This window comes from Sabethes cyaneus, chromosome 3 (genome assembly GCF_943734655.1).
Source record: "Sabethes cyaneus chromosome 3, idSabCyanKW18_F2, whole genome shotgun sequence".
NCBI lineage: Eukaryota > Metazoa > Arthropoda > Insecta > Diptera > Culicidae > Sabethes > Sabethes cyaneus.
The window spans coordinates 88,851,755-88,871,926 of NC_071355.1; the positions used below are offsets into that span (position 1 = coordinate 88,851,755).

The 20,172-nt window shown below is 42.4% G+C and overlaps 1 protein-coding gene across 1 annotated transcript in view; it reads right to left on the reverse strand.

The window, feature by feature from the left end:
* LOC128739853 (forkhead box protein P1) overlaps positions 1–12,388 on the reverse strand; it is a gene marked incomplete at its 5' end in the record, with an annotated part of 376,855 nt that extends 364,467 nt beyond the window's left edge. The window contains one exon of the mRNA XM_053835354.1: positions 12,217–12,388. Within this exon, the coding sequence (XP_053691329.1) occupies positions 12,217–12,388 (172 nt within the window). The remainder of the gene's footprint in view (positions 1–12,216) is intronic.
* Between the last annotated feature and the right edge of the window lie 7,784 nt (positions 12,389–20,172).

A 20,172-nucleotide genomic window follows, 5' to 3' on the forward strand; every position in this document is an offset into this window, starting at 1 on the left:
CTGGAAGCCAGAATCGTATGCTGACAGGGAAGGTGGGCTCTTTTGAACTTCGTTAGTCCTCCGGCGATACAGGCGGTTGGACGGTTGGAAAAACTAACAAGTAATGAATGATGAACAAAGAAGAGCCATAGACCCACGCGACGAAAAAGGACTATGGATTGGAAACTCGAGACGTGGAACTGCCTGTTTCCAAACTTCCAAAGAAGTACTCGAGTTTTCTTCGACGTATTGAAGAGCCGTAAGTACGACGTAGTACGAATCCTACTCGCAGTTGGAGCGTGAATGCGACCGCTGCCCAAAACATGATATTAAGATAGTCATCGAGGATTTCAGAGCTTAAGTCGGTCAGGAGGAAGAATACAAACGGCTCAGCGAACACCCGCGGACCAACGAAGTGGGCCAGAAACTTTACCACCTCTAAAAGCATGACCTTACGTAGTACACACGTTTTTCCAGCATAGACTTCTACATAAGTACACCGAGAGGTCACCAAATCAAACAAAATCACAGCACGACCACGTTTTGATCGGCACTTCTCGAACATCACTGACGTCAGATCCTATTGAAGCGCTAACGTTGACTCAGACCACTACCTAGTGATGATTAAAATGCGCTCAAAGCTCTCCGACGTGAACAACATTTGATACATATACCAGCCATGGTTAAATCTTGCGCAGCTGAAGCAGCGAAACATCACCGTAAACTACGTGCATTCATTCGAAACTGTGCTGTCGGAAGTCATCCAACGTCCACGTCAAAACGTGGAAAGACACAGTTAGATGAAAATGCAGCGAACCCATATTTTCCGGAAGAAAAACCCTACCTGGAAGAGCAGGAGTATGCGGAGTTGGAGTGGCTGTATCTTTCTTAGAAAACGCGGAAATTCTATTAGAAACTAAACGGATCCCGTAAAGACTTTATGCCATGAGTCGAAATGTGTTGGGATAAGAATGGCAGTATTTTGACGGACGATTGTGAGGTGTTCGAAAGGTGGAAATTCAAAATTCAAACCTGCAGAGGTCACGAATGACCCAAAATGTTATAGTGACTATAATCTAACAAAAAATCCACCGATCTACAAGAAGGGTGACAAGTTGGACTGCGCCAGCCAATCAACGTTCTCCATGTCGCCTACAAAATGCAATCCCAAATCATTTTCCATCGACTATCACTAATTTCGAACAGATTTGTGGAAATTTATCATGCCGGCTTCGTTTTTAAAATCGTCAACAACGGAACAAATATTTACACAGATCCTCCAAAAAGGCAGTGAATATAGAATTTCTATTTGTTCGTTGACTTTGACTTTAAAGCTGCATATGATACCATCGACCGAAAAGAGCTATGTAAAATCATGAACGAGAACGGGTTTACCAGGAAGCTTATATAGCGATTCAATCTACGACGGTATCACAGTGCTGTGGTCGGATTTCGGGTAAATTGTCGAGTTAATTCGAATTGCACACACGGCTTTGTCAAGGTATCGGGCTATCAAGTCTGCTGTTCATAACGCTACACGGCGTTATGATCCGAGAGGATATCAACACGCGGAACATGATCTTCAACAAATCTAACAATTCATCTTTTATATGACGTCAACATTGGTTGACGCGATTTAGGGATCGCACATTTGAGTTTTATGAAAAAATTGCATTTTTCAGGAGTAAATTCAAAAAAATATTTCTAGAAATGTGAAAGTAGGTGTTTTGTTCCGCCTTCAGAAAAACGTGAATACCTCAGCAAGATTTGAACATGCGTCCATACTTTCTTCGGCAAAGTTGTTCATCATAAAATTTCCTATCTATACCGTATAGTTACGTTACTCTGAGACACTGTTCGATACCCTGTTTTGACGTTTATTTAAATGAAATTTCGAAAATTTTAAATTTTTGCCGAATTCAATAAATTTTTGTAACCAAATATGACTACAGTCATGCCACTATAACTTTTTTGTGAATGTATCAGATCTTAATGATTGTGTTTACTCCAGAAAAATGCCATTTTTTCATAAAACTCAAATGTGCGATCCCTAAGTCGCGTCAACCAATGTTGACGCGATTTAAAAGTTTTGTTGTGACACCCTAAGCTATCATTTGAGGGGTGATCCCCCGGGTTTTCTGACATAGTGCTATTTTGGGACAGTCTAATATACATATTATCGGAATAACATACAACAGCCGTGAGATTCGGAAGCGTATCATCAGCGGAAGTCATGCTTACTATGGGCTTCACAAACAATTGCGGTTGATCAGACTAAGCGACGTACCCTGTACGACGCTTTTTAGACCGGTTGTTCTCTACGGGCATGAAACATGGACAATGCTCGACGAGGACCTGCGAGAGCTCGGAGTTTTCGAATGCTAAAGATGAATGCTAAGAATGATTTTTGGTGGCGTACAGGAGAACGGAGTATGGAGGCAAATGATGAACTATGAATTCGTACAGCTCTATGGCGAACCCAGTATCCAAAAAAATTGCTTAAACTAGACGGATACGATGGGCAGGGCATGTTATAAGAATGCCGGGCAACTACCCTGCAAAGATGATGTTTGCTTCGAATCTGGTAGCAACAAGACGACCAGGAGCGTAGCGAGCCAGATGGTTAGACCAGGTGGAGCAAGATCTGACGGAGAGTACTTGGTGTCCGAGGAATTGGAGAGCGGTAGCCCACAACCGAGTTATCTTTTTCACAGATTTTAAAAAATATCATTTTTTACGTTTCAATGTCTTTGAAACTTGAACGCAGAGACTTGTCGATATACTTTTTTCAAAGATTTTTAAACATAGCTATTTCTCTTTCTCGGCTGCGTATCAGTTGAAGACAAGTACAAACTAAAGAATGGTATTTTTCTTTACGCAAACAAATCCAAAAAGAAGAGCTAAGCGGTCATTTCAAGAAGCTGAATGGCTGCTTGTACGGATTGTCGTTCACGGATTTCCGAAGAGCGATACGCCCCGGGGCAAAGGTTGCATATAAATTCGAAATGAAATTAAAAATAGCCAGTTCCAATTGGCTTCGAGGTTCGACACTGCACTGGTTTTACAAACCAGTCGTCTTGTTACAGTCGATAAGATCGTAGCAATTGGCTGCAAGTTCTGTCAAATAAAAACGAAAGATCAGGTTCCGAAAACGGAATGTAGCACCTAGGCTTTATTGGTAAAGAATAGACATAGACATAAATTGCTACTATGAACTCCTCATCAAGCCAGATTTGGTCGGAATATGAGTTTCAATTAGGTGCAGATGAATAAACAATTTATCTGAAGTGAAAAAATGTGGTTTTGAACCAGAACGAATTTGGAAGAGACAGGAATATCCATATTCACCAATAATGGAATTCGGAAATTTGCAACGTTTAACCTAATCGGTCGGGATCTGCGCGATAAATAAATGGCGTAAATTGAATTCGCCATACTACGATTAGGTAATAATTTTCAGGCCAAAAAACTTGCTTTTGAAAGATCGGTGCCCCACCTTATGTTTATAAACACATAAAACATATGCTTCCCGTACTCTAACGTGGCTAAGTAATGACAAGCGTCACCTATACAAATTTGTAGCAAATACTTGACCTAAGCTTCGAGTTGAAACCCTGTTTTCATATATCAACTTGTCCCATTTTATCCTATAGGCTCGTGAAACTAAAGAGAAAAAAAAGATTGAATATGTGATAACTTAACGAGTAAATGTCCTAGAGATTTCCGTTCTTCTGCAAAAACGTGTGTTTTGAGTGCTTCGATAATTGCCTACAACAATGTAGTCTTGTCTTGTAAAATGCAACCAGCAAAAGATCAGTATGAAAAACTAATTTTTAAAGAGCTTCCAAGGAAAATGCTCTATTCCTTCGCACCCGACAGAGATAGAAAGCTTGTTTCTTCAGCAAATGTGTATGCCTTCAAATTTTATAAAACTTCGCGAGGAGAAACAACGTTTGTGTTTCCCAACACAAAAAAGTTATTTAATTTTTATTTTTCTCATAGTAAGCCATGACGAACTTTTGACACTTTTATATTATGGGATGAACTCCTAAAAACAAAAGTTCTGAAGATAAACTATATTGCTAAAATGAAAGCAAAATATGGTAAGAAAAAAGTGCCACTTTTCACTTTTTTGGAACACTGTGCGCTGTGCTGACAATAATGGTCGCAGTGGTCAAATCTTCCGACAAAAAAACCTGCAAAAGATCGGTATGAAAAACTAATTATGTGAACAATTTGCAATGTGAACAAAAAAAACTTCCGGCTATTTGGAAGCGATCTTATATGTTTCGGTTTTCAAAAACGGTGACCTGGTAATCTACTGATCAACACGGTCCGTTTGTATTAATCTTCTAGATTTCATGTTGCATAAATTTCATGCATTTTGCATATAGATTTTAATTTAATTTAATTTAATTTATTAATCTTCGACATAAAGAACATCGCACAGACATAAAACTTATCTAACTAATTAAATATTACAGATTCTTAGCCTAAATACATGTAGAGCAGAAAGCTGAAAATAATAGAGTAAATATACATGGTGTTAGATAACTCAGTGCAAATATTTAAAGAAGTGATCGAAGACCAGTGATAGAATCTCAATCGCTACCGAGGTATTTTTAGTTTTCGGCTCTGTTTCCCTCGAATTAGCTCTAGTACAAAGAGTATGCTTGCTAGCTCGATTTTGTTACTTCCATACGAAAGCAGAGAGAATTTTACACTAAAATTTGCCCTAAAACTCCCTACTTCATGAAATTTAGAAACTTTTCAGAGGCAAAAGGCTTCGAAATAAGTATTTCAGAAGGCGTTTTTATCAAATTTTTCCTAAAAAGTCGTGACAGAGTTAATTGCTTTCATCTACCAATTTGAAGCTCTGGTACCGTTGTACAATTCGTTCTTTGACGAAAAAACGCTTATCTCTTTTAGTTTCGTTGCAATTTAATTTTAAGCGCAACGTGTTGAGTGTTAAATTAGTATCTGAAAACTGAACGAATTCATACATCACGCATAGCACACTAGATCACCGCGTGCGATGGACACGGTCTGAAATGTATGAAAAACAACAACGAAACATACTTCTCGGGTCTCTATAGGACGCTTCACATAACGATTCCAGCATCCTAATGTATTTTCCGGCATAACTTGCGGACAGTCACCTTTACTATTGCTTCGCTAATAATGTTGCAATGACAGCCCAGCAGAAGTATGGTGTCATACTGGAAGGTGTGGTGCGTACTGACCCGGATAAAAATGCATCGTTTCCAAACTACAGATTCGAGAGCTGCTGCCTGCGGATAAACGTAAGCGGCTTGAGTTTTACAGGATTATGGTAGCAAAAGTGGAGGCGATTCATCAATTTACGGAAAACATGGTTGTTGCTGTTCATGAGTCAGACCGTGTCCATCGCACGCGCTGATCTATTTAGTGTGCTATGCATGATGTATGGATTCATGCAGTTTTCAGATACTAATTCAACACTCAACACATTACGTATAAAATTGAATTGCAACAAAACGGAAAGAGATAATAAGAGATTCACGCCGAAGAACGAATTGTAGAACAGCACCTTAGCTTCAAGTTGGTAAATAAAAGCAATCAATTAATTACACTTTTTTAGGAGAAATTTGATAAAAACGCCTTAAAAACATCTATTTCAAAGGTTTTAGTTTCTAAAAAGTTACCTTAATTTCATGAAGCAGGTGGTTTAACGGCAATTTTCAGTGTATAGTTTTCTCATCTTTCGAATGCAAGCTACATAATTGAGCTAGCAAGCATACTTTTTGTACAAGAACTAATTTAGGTGAAACAGAACCGAAAACTAGAAAAGTTTTTTAACTCTGTAACGATTGAGAACTGACCATGTACGTAGAAAGATTTTTTTCTTTAAATGTTGTTCTCTATCACCCCCTGAAATATTTTCACTAAGCTACCTAACACCTTGTATACTGAATTGAAGCCAAGATTTGACAATATAGACCAGTGGTTGCCATGATATAAGCATAATGCGGGCTAAATCACATCTCCTCAATAGATCCGTGGCCCGAAATGACTTCTAACATTAATAAAATCAACCTATAGTTCCCGTCCATCATCCATCAAACCAATCTGCCGGACGCAAGGACCACATTTAAGAGCCGTATGCGGCCCGCGGGCCGCAGTTTGACCATCAGTAATATAGACCATCGAATACTTTTACGGAAACTTTCCAGGCTTGGTGTATGACAATATGTTATAGAGTGGCTAAGTTCCTACTAATGAAATCGAACACTTCTGCGTACAGCTCAGCGTTTCCTTTACATTCTCAAAAAATCGGGTGTACCGCAAGGCAGCAATATGGGGTCGTAGCTGTTCTCGGTGTACTTTAACGAACTGGTATTACTTCTTTGTAATGGATGTAAGCTGGAGTACGCGGACGACCTGAAATTTTCTCTAGCCGTATGGTCCATTGAAAATTATCGCAACTTGCAAAAGCTACTGGATATTTTTGTCAACTGGTATCGCAAGAACTGGCTCATCACCAGTATCGCAAAATGTCAGATTAGGATATTTCATCGTATTGTCCGCCCAATACTGTTTGAATATTAAATCGATGGTCAGGTTCTCAAAAGAGTCGATCACGTGTCTTTCTCGATGCTAAGCTCAAATTACACGTTAATCGCACAGCTATCATCTCGAAGGCAACCTAAATAGTTGATTTTATCTCCAAAATAAACGGGATTTTAAGGATCCATACTGTCTGAGCCTTGCCAGCCGTGAGCGTCTGACTCCAGGTTAGGGGCGGCTCGCGACGGTGATTCCACTGCACGGTGAATCGCCGTTTCCGTACCAGGTATGCGGCTGTATCCCAGGTTAGGGGCGGCATACAACAGCGACTGATCCGGAGCGGACGGCTGACTTATGAAACGCTGTGTCTCGCCAGCTATACCCAAGACAGCAGCCCTGTTCGCGAGACTAGGCATCGCAGCCCCAGTAAGGCAGTATGCTTAAACAATTTTCGCTAGGAGAAATTCAGGAAAGGAACTACAACCGGATAATCGGCATGGACCCAGGCAAAAGAAAAAGGACAACGATTATTGGAAACTTGGTACTTGGAATGTCAGGACTCTACTTGAACCGGCACGCGCGGGTATCCTGGCAAGAGAGCTGCAGAAGATGAAGGTCGAGGTTGCAGCCATCCAGGAAGTGAGGTGGCCGAAGACGGGAGAACGTGAATTCCGCGCAGTAGATCCTATTGCGGGCACGACATTCAAGTATCACATCCACTACAGTGGCGGCGATAAAGCAGAGCATGGAGTTGGATTCGTATTACATGGAAAACAAATGAAGCGTGTCATTAGGTGGAGGCCCATCAATGACCGTCTATGCGTGTTGAGAATTAAGGGTAAATTCTTCAACTACAGTCTGATAAATGTGTACGCACCGACGAACGACAAGCCCGATGACGTAAAAGAGGCGTTCTATGATCTTCTTGACAGAACATATGGAGAGTGCCCAAGACATGACATAAAGATAGTCATCGGGGATACAAATGCACAGGTCGGACGTGAAGAGTTCTTTCGTCCCGTTATTGGTAGAGAAAGCCTCCATTCTACCACAAACGATAATGGCCTGAGGCTAATCAACTTCGCTGCAGCCAGAGGAATGGTTATCTGTAGTACCCATTTTGCACGATGGAACATTCGGAAGCACACCTGGAAACACCCTAATGGAGAGGCCTGCTCTCAGATCGACCACGTTCTGGTTGATGGCCGGCACTTTTCTGATGTCGCAGACGTGCGATCCTTCCGGGGACCAAACGTTGACTCGGACCACTATCTCGTAGTAAGCAAGATCCGCGCACGGTTGTCCAACGTATTCAAATCGAAACCAACGAGGAAGATACGACTGAACATCCGGCGGTTATCAGCGGAGGGAGTTGCTGCAGAGTACTCTCAGAAGACTGATGAACGGATCGGTGAACATCTCGGAGAAAACCTGAACGAACAGTGGAGACACATCCACGACGCGATCAGTACTTCAGCGCGGGAAGTGTTGGGTACTACTGCTGCAGCCACTTCCAGTGAGTGGTTTGACGCAGAGTGCCAGCGAGCGACTGATGAGAAGAATCGAGCCAGAAGTCACATTTTGGCTGCAACTGTGACACGCCAGAGCAGGGAGAGATACCGAGATGCTAGAGCTGCCGAAAAGAGACTTCACCGTCGTAAGAAACGTCAGCACTGGGATCGCGTTCTTGCGGAGGCGGAGAATTGCTTCGAGAGGCACGATACAAGAAGCTTCTTTAATACGATCAACGGAATCAGGAACCGGACCATGCCAACTCCTGTTATGTGCAACGACAAGGAGGGGAACCTGATTACCGAAAGATCGGAGGTGGCTAGGCGGTGGAAACAATATTTCGATGCATTGTTGAATGGTGAACAAGATGGAACGGTCAACAGAAACAGGATAACGATTGAGGATGATGGACAAGCTGTGGATCCACCAACTTTGGAAGAGGTTAGAAAAGCAGCGAGAGAGCTGAAAAACGGCAAAGCAGCTGGAAAGGACGGCATCCCCGCCGAACTTTTGAAAGTCGGGAGCGAACGGCTGTATTGTGCAATCCATCAGGTTATACTAAAGGTATGGACTGAGGAGGAATTACCTACGGACTGGTTGGAAGGTCTCATATGCCCAATTTACAAAAAGGGCCATCGACTCGAATGCAGCAATTATCGAGGAATTACTCTCCTCAATTCTGCATACAAAATTCTCTCCCGCATCCTGTTTCTCAGACTGAGGCCGTTACAGGAAACCTTTGTTGGCGAATACCAGTGCGGTTTTCGAGAGGGACGGTCCACGACGGACCAAATGTTCACCTTGCGACAAATCCTCGATAAATTCCGGGAATTCAACTTGCAGACTCATCATCTGTTTATAGACTTCAAGGCGGCGTACGATTCAGTTAAACGAAACGAGCTGTGGCAGGTTATGCTTGAACATGGTTTTCCAACAAAACTGATTAGGCTGATACGTGCTACCCTTGATGGTTCAAAATCAAGCGTCAGGATAGCGGGTGAGACTTCGGACTCGTTTGTGACGTTAGATGGTTTGAAGCAAGGAGACGGACTATCGAACTTGCTGTTCAACATTGCATTGGAAGGTGCTATTCGAAGGGCCGGCGTGCAGAGAAGCGGTACCATCATCACGAAATCTCATATACTCCTAGGGTTCGCGGACGACATCGATATCATTGGTGTCAACCGTAGAGCTGTGAAAGAAGCGTACACGCATCTTAAAGAGGAAGCTGCGAGGATAGGGCTTATCATAAATTCTACCAAAACAAAGTATATGGTGGCTGGTAGAGAGCGTGGTAGCCCTTCGGGTGTTGGAACTGCGGTGGTGATAGATGGAGATACTTTTGAAGTGGTCGACGAATTTGTTTACCTTGGTACGTTAGTGTCAAGTGACAACGATGTGAGCCGGGAAGTAAAAAGGCGGATAGCGGCTGCCAACAGGGCCTTCTACGGATTACGCAGCCAGCTGAGGTCCCGTAGCCTACAACTCCGTACAAAACTCGCGCTCTATAAGACGCTAATTCTCCCGGTGGTACTCTACGGCCACGAAGCGTGGACGTTGAAAGAGAGCGACCGACGAGCTCTTGGCGTTTTCGAGCGTAAGATCCTGCGATCAATTCTTGGCGGCATATTAGACGAAGGAGTGTGGCGCAGGCGCATGAATCATGAAATATACCAAGTGTACAAAGATGCGGATATTGTGAAGCGACTCAAATACGGCAGGCTACAGTGGGCTGGCCATGTAGCAAGGATGCCGGATGAGAGACCAGCGAAAACAATATTTAGCAGAGAACCCGACAGAGGCCGACGACTTCGAGGCAGACCCCGTACCCGTTGGATGAGCGCTGTTGACGAGGATGCTAGAACAGCGGGTGTTAGGGGCGACTGGAGAGTGGCAGCCCAAGACCGAGTAATGTGGAGACGGCTCCTGAATTCGGCATTGATTCGATAAGCGGATTGTCGCCGAAAAAGTAAGTAAAGTAAGTACTGTCTGAAAACCTGGACGTTGAGAATCGAACGAATGCAGAAGAGATTTATTCGTTTGGCATTACTGGTGTGATCCCGCGAACTTGCCACCCAATCCTGATCGGTGAAGACTTATTGGTCTTGATACACTTGAACGTCGGGTGAAAGTGCAGCAAGCCTTGTCTGTTGCCAAGACGCGTAACCCTTGAACTGAAGAGGAATGTGTGCTAAGTCTAAATTACTGCTACAAAGAATCACCCAATTCTTAATTGTTTAACCAACAGAATACGACTGATTGTGCTCAGCAGGTTTTTGAACCCGGCCGTAACCTAGACGACACCGATGATTGCTGAAACGATGTTGCACCGCACTGTTCATACCGTTCGTCGCAATGGCAGCACAATGTATCGCTGCACTGCCGAGATGGTATATTGCGCAAGGCATGTTCTGATGCTGAGGGAAGTGATATTCTATACCAAAGAGATTCAACCCCCACAGACTGGTAAAAGAAAATCTCTATAACCTTTATACAAGCATGCCAAGTGTTTTAAATTCTATCAACACTGGCGAAGTTCAGTTAATTTTAGACACAAATTGTGCTCTTGCTCCGTGCTTTGGCTTCATTACTTTCTTCTGCCGTTTTCCCCTATCGGTATACACAAAGCATGACTGAGGCACAAAGCTGCCTATCAATGAGGAGAACGTGCTTCTCAAGTCATAAGTACTGACTGATACACGAACCTAGGTATTACCCATCAACAAGCAAAGCAAAGCCATGGATATAAACGTCCTTAGGACGACTTCTTTATCGACAGACTTCGCAGCCGGTTATTAGTGTACAGGAAAACTACGTGACTAGTGTCTATTGGTGATTCTATTGACTCAATAGCGGCATCGCTCAGTTGAGATTCGAAGCTACGACGGTTGACTGGTTAGACCAGCATCGTACCTCGGAGCTGACTGGGCGGGCGACCCATCAACAAGACGATGTCCAAAAAAGTATGTTGAATTAACTTTCTATTATCTTTTAGAAGCCACGTTAGTTTTTATGCAGAATCAGGGAATAAAAAATACTCAAAATTATTCACTAAAGTAGGTTCGAGTAGGAGGGTAGTGGTAGGTACCTTTCCTCTCACACATGTATGTGAATTATGTGAATGAAATATTAAATATTTTTCACTCAGTTCTAAACTTAAAATACCTCAAGTGTTTTTCAAGCACCAGTAATTTTTTTGTTGTACAAAAGAAACGAAAAATTGAAAGATATAGTAAATTTGCTCAATCTGACCTGTTTTATGCGACATTGCACATTAATCCCGCGGACTGCTATCGTTTGGTTAAACATCACACTGTTGATGTTCAATCAGCATGAACGTGAACGCTTTTGGCAGCTGGCCGACTTCTTGCTTCCTTGCTTCCGTTTTGCAGAACAGGAACAGCAGATCAGTGTGACACGTATGAGTACGGTTTGTACAGGCAGTTCGGTGAAAAAGTTAAAGAGTACTTAGCTGCTTCGATTCTTACTTTTTGCAGACTTTTGCTCGGAAGTATACATATAGACCTTAAGCCGGTACGAGATCACAAGAAAAATATCTGCAGGAAAACGTGTGCAATTAGTCTTTCGTGAAAAAAGCTTTCTCTTGTTTTAGTGCCAGAGCTTATAAACCCTTACTGCTTTCTAATTGGACTAGTTCGTACTATGAATTTGATTATTTGTGGGTTTTTCTATTTCAGGTTCCTAACTCCAGTTTAGTATTTGCCAAAATATATTATGGCAATCAGCATTTTTTCACGAATAACCACCAGAACATTCCAGTACAGAACTACCTATTCGTGGGCCATCCTAAGCAAGGCTCAGCTTGACAACGATTGGACACTCTAATTCTAAGCCTTAGCCTATGTTGCAAAATACCTCTTCCGTGCCCCGTTCCTCCCGCGTGACAGCACACCCAACGTATAGAAAATCGACCTACTTTCCGAGGAAAACGAACCTAATTCACCCGCAGCCTACACTAAGCATTAGTATGATTGCACTAGTTGCAAGATTTATAGTAAAACGTTCCACCGGCATCGCCATGAAACCTGGTTTTCGCCCATTACACCGCCAAGTACAGATACAACATGTGGCCCAGAAATCGAACACCGCTCAATCAGAGCATCACGAAACCGTCCCATTGAGACAATCTCGAAAGCAAGTTATATGCTTTATGCTTACCAAAGTCCGAAAGTAATTGGATTTCCCAGCGAATAGGATCGAGCTGGCGGCTGGTGCTGGCAGTTGAATATTCCAAACACCGCGTTTCCTGCGGCCGGCTCGGTTGCTGCTGCTGCTGGTGCTGGTGGGTGATGGGTGCAGGAGGTGGCGGTGGAAACAGAGCAAAATCACGCTAATGCGAAACGTTCGCTCGGCGGACTGGAATTAAAAATGCCTTACTTTTTTTTCGCGAGCCGTATGAATCTGCTTCGCGTCAAGCCGAGCAAAAATATTTTGATTGAAACTGTGCACCGTTCGGGAACTGCTGCTCGCTTACTTATTCACTTCTCGTCGTTTCCGAACAATTCTGCACTTTTGCTGCTACGATTCACTTCTTTTCACGCTTTTCGCCGGATTTCTCCACTCTGTTTCAAATTGAATGGTTGTGCTTTAGTTTATTTACCTTCTTCGCGATTAGTTATGCTATTATCTGTTTTTCCTTCACTTTTTTTCTCACTGATTCTAAAGAGGCAGAACGAATAAAAGAAAAAAAACTACTGCTGTACAACGGATTCGTTTCTTTATTTTAATTATTTTTATTAGGTATATAAGCTTCTAGCAGTTCTTCCAGATATGCACAAACATTAGATTGTGAGCGCCTTTTTTGCTGTACACTTGGCTGCAGTTTCTGGTTTCAAGCTTTATACACTGCTGCGATGACGATGATTACATTTATATTCAACTCTGCACTTGGGTTGAGGCTTTTAATTGTAACTTAGACTAGTATACTACAGCCTGTACGCCTCCAACGCTGCGATTCTGTTGATGGATTCAAACGAACTCGTTTCTATATTTCCAACACATTTATGCACGCTATGTACACATGTTTCTGCTACAATGCATTCCAAAGGGGTATAACTATTTCACGATGCAATTTTCCGAGATTACTTTTCGGTGGATTTTCGAAAGCTTTCAAAACTCCATGGAATTATTGCTTTGATTAACTTATTTTATCCCTTTAGCGAGCAGCGGCAACAATACTGCCCCAAGCACTGTACAATTTTTTAAACAAATTCACGACATCATCATGATTACTTTATTATTGTTGATTATTGATGATTGTTTATGATTTTACTTAATCCAGCTGGTAGCTATAATCATTAGCAACACTTTAGAATTGTTTGAACCACAAGGAAAGTCAAGTGAGCCTGGACGTGTGGGTGAAAACTGCGTCGTATTCAACTGCTATGAAAATTCATTCACAATTGTAGTATTCGAAAGCATATTTAGAACCTTTTAGGCAAAATCACAAAAAACTTTCACAATTTTTTTTATTTTAATTTTCAAACAAGAAAAAATGCGAAGTTTTTATTAGTGTTCTAAGCAAATGTTTTTGTCTCGTACTTTTACTTTGACATTGAATAAGGGTTCCTACAATCACTTAACGGTTGAAAAGCGTTTACAAAATCTACCTCAACACCACAAAAGCTAAGCGTCCAGTACCCGAATTTTATTGCGGTAGCCAGCTGTTTCAATATTTGACAAACATCACCTGTTACCAATCCAATAATATTTATATACACACCGTCGTAAATTGCTTCGTGTTGCGCAATATCGAACTGAGCTAGATAATTGCGCTAACACTTTAGTTTTACCTCTTCCGAAAACCGTAGTTCCACCAAATTTGTTTTCCAAACGAACACAACACAACAGAACTTTATTTTTTTCGGCCCTTACGGCTACACACCTCTTTTTTTTCCTGTACTTCGCTTCTTCGCACTGACCCGGTCTCGTCTAGCCGGAACCGAGAAACTTGAAACTTAACAAACGCCACGAAAAATCGATACAACACAATTAGCCAATACTTCTCTGTACCTACGCGCTGCTATGAGGCGAACGTACGTAACAAAAACTGCACATATGACAACTACACTTATACCCCGACTGCACGGTGAGTGTTGCTGAGGGGTTGTTGGAGTTTTTCCGCTTAATTTTTCTGCTTATCACAAAACTGACGAATAATGGACGTTTCGTTATCAGTACCAAAACGCTCGTGATCGATTTACCTATTAGTGTAAACGTTCTGTTAAACGGCAGGTTTTTGAACAACACCGAGAAAAGTGCCAAACACTCTGTTTCCACACTGTTCAGAAGATTTTCACAAACTTCTGTACTCTAGATTAAATACCGATATAAAAGGCTATTTTTCATTCAATGCGATTTTCCCGACTGCTAACAGTAGACTGAAACGAGTTCGTTCCGCAAAGTTCGGCTCGGTGCTTTCCAGCTGTGTACACAGGAATCGTCTCCTGCTACCACCATCATCTCACATCGAATAGAGTGAACGGTGAACGAGAGAGAGCGGAAAAAACGAGAGCGCTCAAAACAACGGTGAGCACAGAAACGGTGGAAAACTAGCCAACCGTGTTGGCGCCGCGCCGGTCAGTAGGCGGCAGTAAACCGCAGTTCATTTCTTACCGAACCGAACAGAGGGAGGTAAACCGTGTGATGATCTCTTGAGAAGTTTGACGGACTGTTGTGTAGCAAGAGAGCGTAACCATATCGGAACCTTCAACGAGAGTGAACGAAACGAACTTGCACAAACACATGCAGCCGAAGAAAAGTTTAACGTGATGAACGCCACACGATGGGAAGCAGGTGGTGCGTTCATTTTACCGCCCCCTCGTGCGTGGGGCGATTCCTGGCTGAAGCGGCTGAACCACGTTTATGGCCAAACCGCGACCGTCAGTATGTCGTGAAGAAGGATATACGTAACAGAAGGTATTTTGAACAACGAATTGTTAAGTTTATTGATAGCTTAGTTAATTAAGGAATATTTTGTAAAAAATTTATTGCATAATACCTATTACCTTACAGGTCTTATATTATTTCAATATTATCAAATGCTACTGGGCTCAACTAAATTTTTATGTTATAAAACATTTCGGAGAAAATAAAGACTCAGATGATACAGTGTTTGTTTACAGTACGCGTTTGTTTTAGTCAAGAATTTGCTCTAATTTTCACAATACCAAATTAATATCTCTGGATTTTACTGGAGTGTATGAAATGGGTAGACTTTCCTGAAAAGAACATCAAATATAGCTTTGGCGCTCTCAAACCCCTACCTAGCGCCTCCCAGAAGTTCTAAATCAAACGATGACGATCGATGGCCATACCTGGAAATACTCCATGTATATATTGGAGCAGCTAAGCTACGAAACACGAACTTAAGCGTCTGTTCCTCAGGTGAGGGGCGACCAGGCACCTAAATATGAAACGCTGTTTCCCGCTAACTAAAACTAAGATGGCAGACATATCAGGCGGTTATACGTACCGCGACCATGGTAAGGTAGTATACCGAAACACTCATTCACCACGAACAACGAAAATGGAAATACGGAACGGATTAATCGGCATAACACACTTCAAAGCACAAGGAAACGATTGAAAAATTGGGTTTTTGGAATGTCCGAACTCTCATGAACCGGCACGAGCTGGCTTGCTTGTACGAGAGCTATATCGACTCGGAGTGGAGATCGCTGCTTTTCAGGAAGTCTCCCACATTCCGGAGAAAAAGAGTTCCGTGAGTAGATCCTACTGCAGACAGTTCTTTCAAGTACCAGAACTACTATAGTGTTTTTGAAAAGGCAGAGTATGGAACTCGGTCGGAGTTAGTCGACTGAGAACAAGTTCTACGACAGACTCGAGAGGACCTATGGAGAGTGCCCAAAACATGACGTGAAAATCATCATCGGAGATGCAAATGCGCAAATCGGATGGAGGAATTCTTCCGTCCGGCCATTGGAACACATAGCCTTCATCTGTCGACCAATGATAACCATGACCAATGATCTGAAGCTCATTGATCTGAAGACCAATTGCCTTTTTTTTACGAGTAGGGAAATCTGCTCAGCACCTTGGAAGAACGGTACTATCAGACACCTGAGAAGACAATTCAGGGAGTGGGGTTAGGTATCCCGATTCCGCTGATGGGGCGTGAGGATCCAGACCCACTAAAACCCTACTCGAGTCTCCAGCCTCAATCCCCCCTGGAACCACCTTATCGGTATTACTTCATGGAGGGGCTATTGTGCTCGACGCACCCTCTTAGATAACTACTGGACTATGGTAGTTAGGCTATTTACTCGCCGTTGATCGGCTCTCCAGCGGCTTTGTATCTCAAGTATAATCTGGGTAGCTGCCGCATTGACTGCTCCCCAGACATCCGAGCTAGAACACCCATTGGACTAAGTTATCCGGAGTAGTGTCTTGTCCGCTCACTGCCATCATGTTGCTACTCGCACCCACGAAACGAGGGCATATAAGGAAACATGTTCTGCAGTTTCTTCTACTCTGTATGCCCGAACTTGTGCAAATACTGTCTAAAGCAACCATGCCCTGATAGAATCTGTGTCAGGTAGAAGTTGACTTCGCCGTAGCGCCTGTCGACCCACCCGGATACTTCCGGAATAAGTCGGTGTGTTCACCGGCCCTTTGTGGAATCAGACCATGCCCGCTGCCATGTGGTCATCGAGGCCGATCTTATGGTACTCCGCATGCCTCTAGTTCCACGTTGGACGAAGCACTCTACGTCTTCACTGATGATGATGCCAATAGGCATCATACCCGCTAAGACGCGATTGCGTCATATGAAACCGAGCGATACGCACTCACCACTCTCAAGCACAAGAGACGATAGGTACTTTCCAGCTTACCTAGGTAGCTTATGGATCCTAACGCCGATGACCACACCGGTCCACAATACCTACGTATGGACTGGACCACGTTGGCTAGTAGCCTTTGCTTGCTGCCATATACCGCAGAGCTACTAGACATCATACGGTACAATGCCGAAATAGCTGTGGAAGCCTTCTTGCAGGCATAGTCGACATGGCTCCCGAACTTGAACTTGTCGTCGACCATGACTCCCAGGAGTTTTAAGGATCACGTTGACGAAATAGTGCAGTCCCCGACGCTGATATTTGCTTGCTGCACCGACTTGCGGTTGATCACTAAGATAACCTCCATTTTATGATGCTCTAGCTCCAGTTTCCTGGAGCGCATCCAATCTTCGACAATACTTATGGAGTGGGCAGCCGTCAATTCAACCTCTCTGATAGATTCACCGTAGACTTCCAAGGTGATGTCGTCCGCAAAGCCGACAATCACAACCCCTATCCGGAACTTTAGCTACAACATCTCGTAACATGTGACGTTCCACAACACCGGGCCTAGTATGAAACCTTGCGGAACCCCTGCGGTGATTGGAACGCACTTCTGACCCTCCTCCGTGTTGTAGCATAGCACACGATTCTGGAAATAATTTTCCAGAATCCTGGACAGCGACAACGGCACTTGGACGTTCCGAAGTAAATTGGCTATGGAGTACCAACTAGCGCTATTAAACGCATTCATCACGTCGAACGTGACAATTGCGCAATAGCGGATACCTGTCCTCTTGCACTGGATTGCCATCTTGGCTGTCTTAGCGACAGTAGTAGTAGTAGTAGTAGTAGTAGTAGTAGTAGTAGTAGTAGTAGTAGTAGTAGTAGTAGTAGTAGTAGTAGTAGTAGTAGTAGTAGTAGTAGTAGTAGTAGTAGTAGTAGTAGTAGTAGTAGTAGTAGTAGTAGTAGTAGTAGTAGTAGTAGTAGTAGTAGTAGTAGTAGTAGTAGTAGTAGTAGTAGTAGTAGTAGTAGTAGTAGTAGTAGTAGTAGTAGTAGTAGTAGTAGTAGTAGTAGTAGTAGTAGTAGTAGTAGTAGTAGTAGTAGTAGTAGTAGTAGTAGTAGTAGTAGTAGTAGTAGTAGTAGTAGTAGTAGTAGTAGTAGTAGTAGTAGTAGTAGTAGTAGTAGTAGTAGTAGTAGTAGTAGTAGTAGTAGTATTTGTCGTTGTTGATATTGTTTTTGATATTGTTGTTGTTGTTGTTTTGACGTAGAACTGCGTCTTACCGCTGGGTGTTATTCGGAATCCATAATTTAGATTCTTGTTGTCATCACGAAAATAAGAAAAATTTTGAACGCTAATAGCTTTGCCAAATATGAAAGGGGTTTTTATGGTTTGGATACCGATCGACTCACAAAAAATGTAGCAAGGGCAGAAGGAGAAGTTAGTTCGTTTAAGTGCTCTAAATTTCCACATTTTTTCCTAGGTTATAGGACACATTTTTGTACATTTATTTTTAATTCGCTTGATTGGTTGCTTATGAACTGCATGGCCGTTGTTTTCTGCCGGTGCGCCGAAGCTGCAGCAGTCTGTTGTATGTTGTGTCTTTAACAATTTTTTCGCGCAAGGAAGATCTCATACACAATCCCTTCCAGGTATTACATTATCACCTTCTAATAGGTACTCAAACAACACATTTGTTTGGTTTGTGGGTGAACGAAACCACGCTGCACTTTGTTGTATTCACTTGCAGACCAAATATTTTACAAAAACTGACGATTCGAGTTTCAAAGTTCAGAATACAGCTTTCATTCTACCACTGAACCACCGATGCAAATCATTTAAAGAATATTGGCAAGGTATCATCCGACACCTGCCGCTTTTGTAACTCTGAACCTGGAAGTTCAGCGCATCTGCTCTGCTACTGCGGAACTCTTGCATTATCAAGGCACAACTTCTTAGGAAGTTTCCTTGTTACTCCATATCAGGTATGGAGCCTAAATCCCAAAACGGTCATTGGCTTTATAAACCATGTAGTACCGAATTGGGGCACAGGATTACAACTATCCCGCTCAACTCCATCAATGGGTATGAGCGGTCCGTAAACTCTTTACAGCAATCGGGGCCTGCCACAAAAGACGATCATTAAGACTGTCGCAGTGGCCTTTTAACCCAATGCCCTTCTGGCATACAAAAAAAATACAGCTCTCATACTGTCCACTCAAAACAAAATTCATATGTAGTGCTAAGACTTTAATAGCGAAGGCCGACTATAAACGGCCTTCTCCGTCAGAGTGCTGACACTTACTGAGCTAAAAAAGAATTCGATCTTATTATAGACCACATACTAAATACTAATGCAGAAAATTTCGGGTTCAATGCACCCCAAAAGCTCAGCTCTTACTCATGCAACAGAGCTCTAAATGTGCAGCTTGATTCCTGCTTCTTTTTCCAGTTTATTAACTTCTCGTATATTCTTCAAGGTAACAACATAAGACCTCTTCTGTTTGTGTTATTTTTCAACTAAATATGTAGGTCGTCACAGGATGCGTTTAAAAACAACTGATTGCTCGTTTCAAGAACGAAATTTTGACAGGACGACAGTTTATAAACACGAAAAACTAATATGAATTTCGGCAGCTCCATCGTCTTCGGTCAGTTTGTAACGGTTTGTAGTGGTCTATTGCTTTGCCTTTAGAATTGGTGCTGCAAACTGCCGTATATTGATGAGTTGACGTTATATTTGCTAGTTCCTGCTATGGCTGATTGTCGTCGACTCTTGGTGTTTGTTGTTTGGTTCAGGAGAATCTGGCTTAAAATCAGTTTCTCAATAGGTGAAGTTATGACTTTTCATCGCAACTTCAATCCAATCGTTTTCAACTGCTAAGTAAAACTATCACTCTATCCCGATCTTTCCCGTTCACTAGATATTTAGACTCTTAAGCTTGCGTCAAGTCTAGCAACCGGTGAGTAGAGTCCAAGATTCTAAATGAAGTTGGTGATTTTTCGAAAATTCAGTCTCTACTTTCCATGGGCGTCTAAAACCTTTTCGAATTCAATGAGCTGTCTCATAGTGCATAGTGTGCAGTTCTATCACAGAGAATACAGTTTGTGGTTCTAGGGTTTTATTAACTTATACTATTCGGGATATTCAATAGAACATTCTTTGTTATTGACTTATACAAGTAAAGTAATAAATAGATGCATAAATAATTAAGAACTGTCCATAGTTTCTTTGTCGAATCAACAAAGCAAAGCAGGTTCTGTCTACGGAAAAACAAGACTCAACACTTACAAAAAAAATTAAAAACGTGT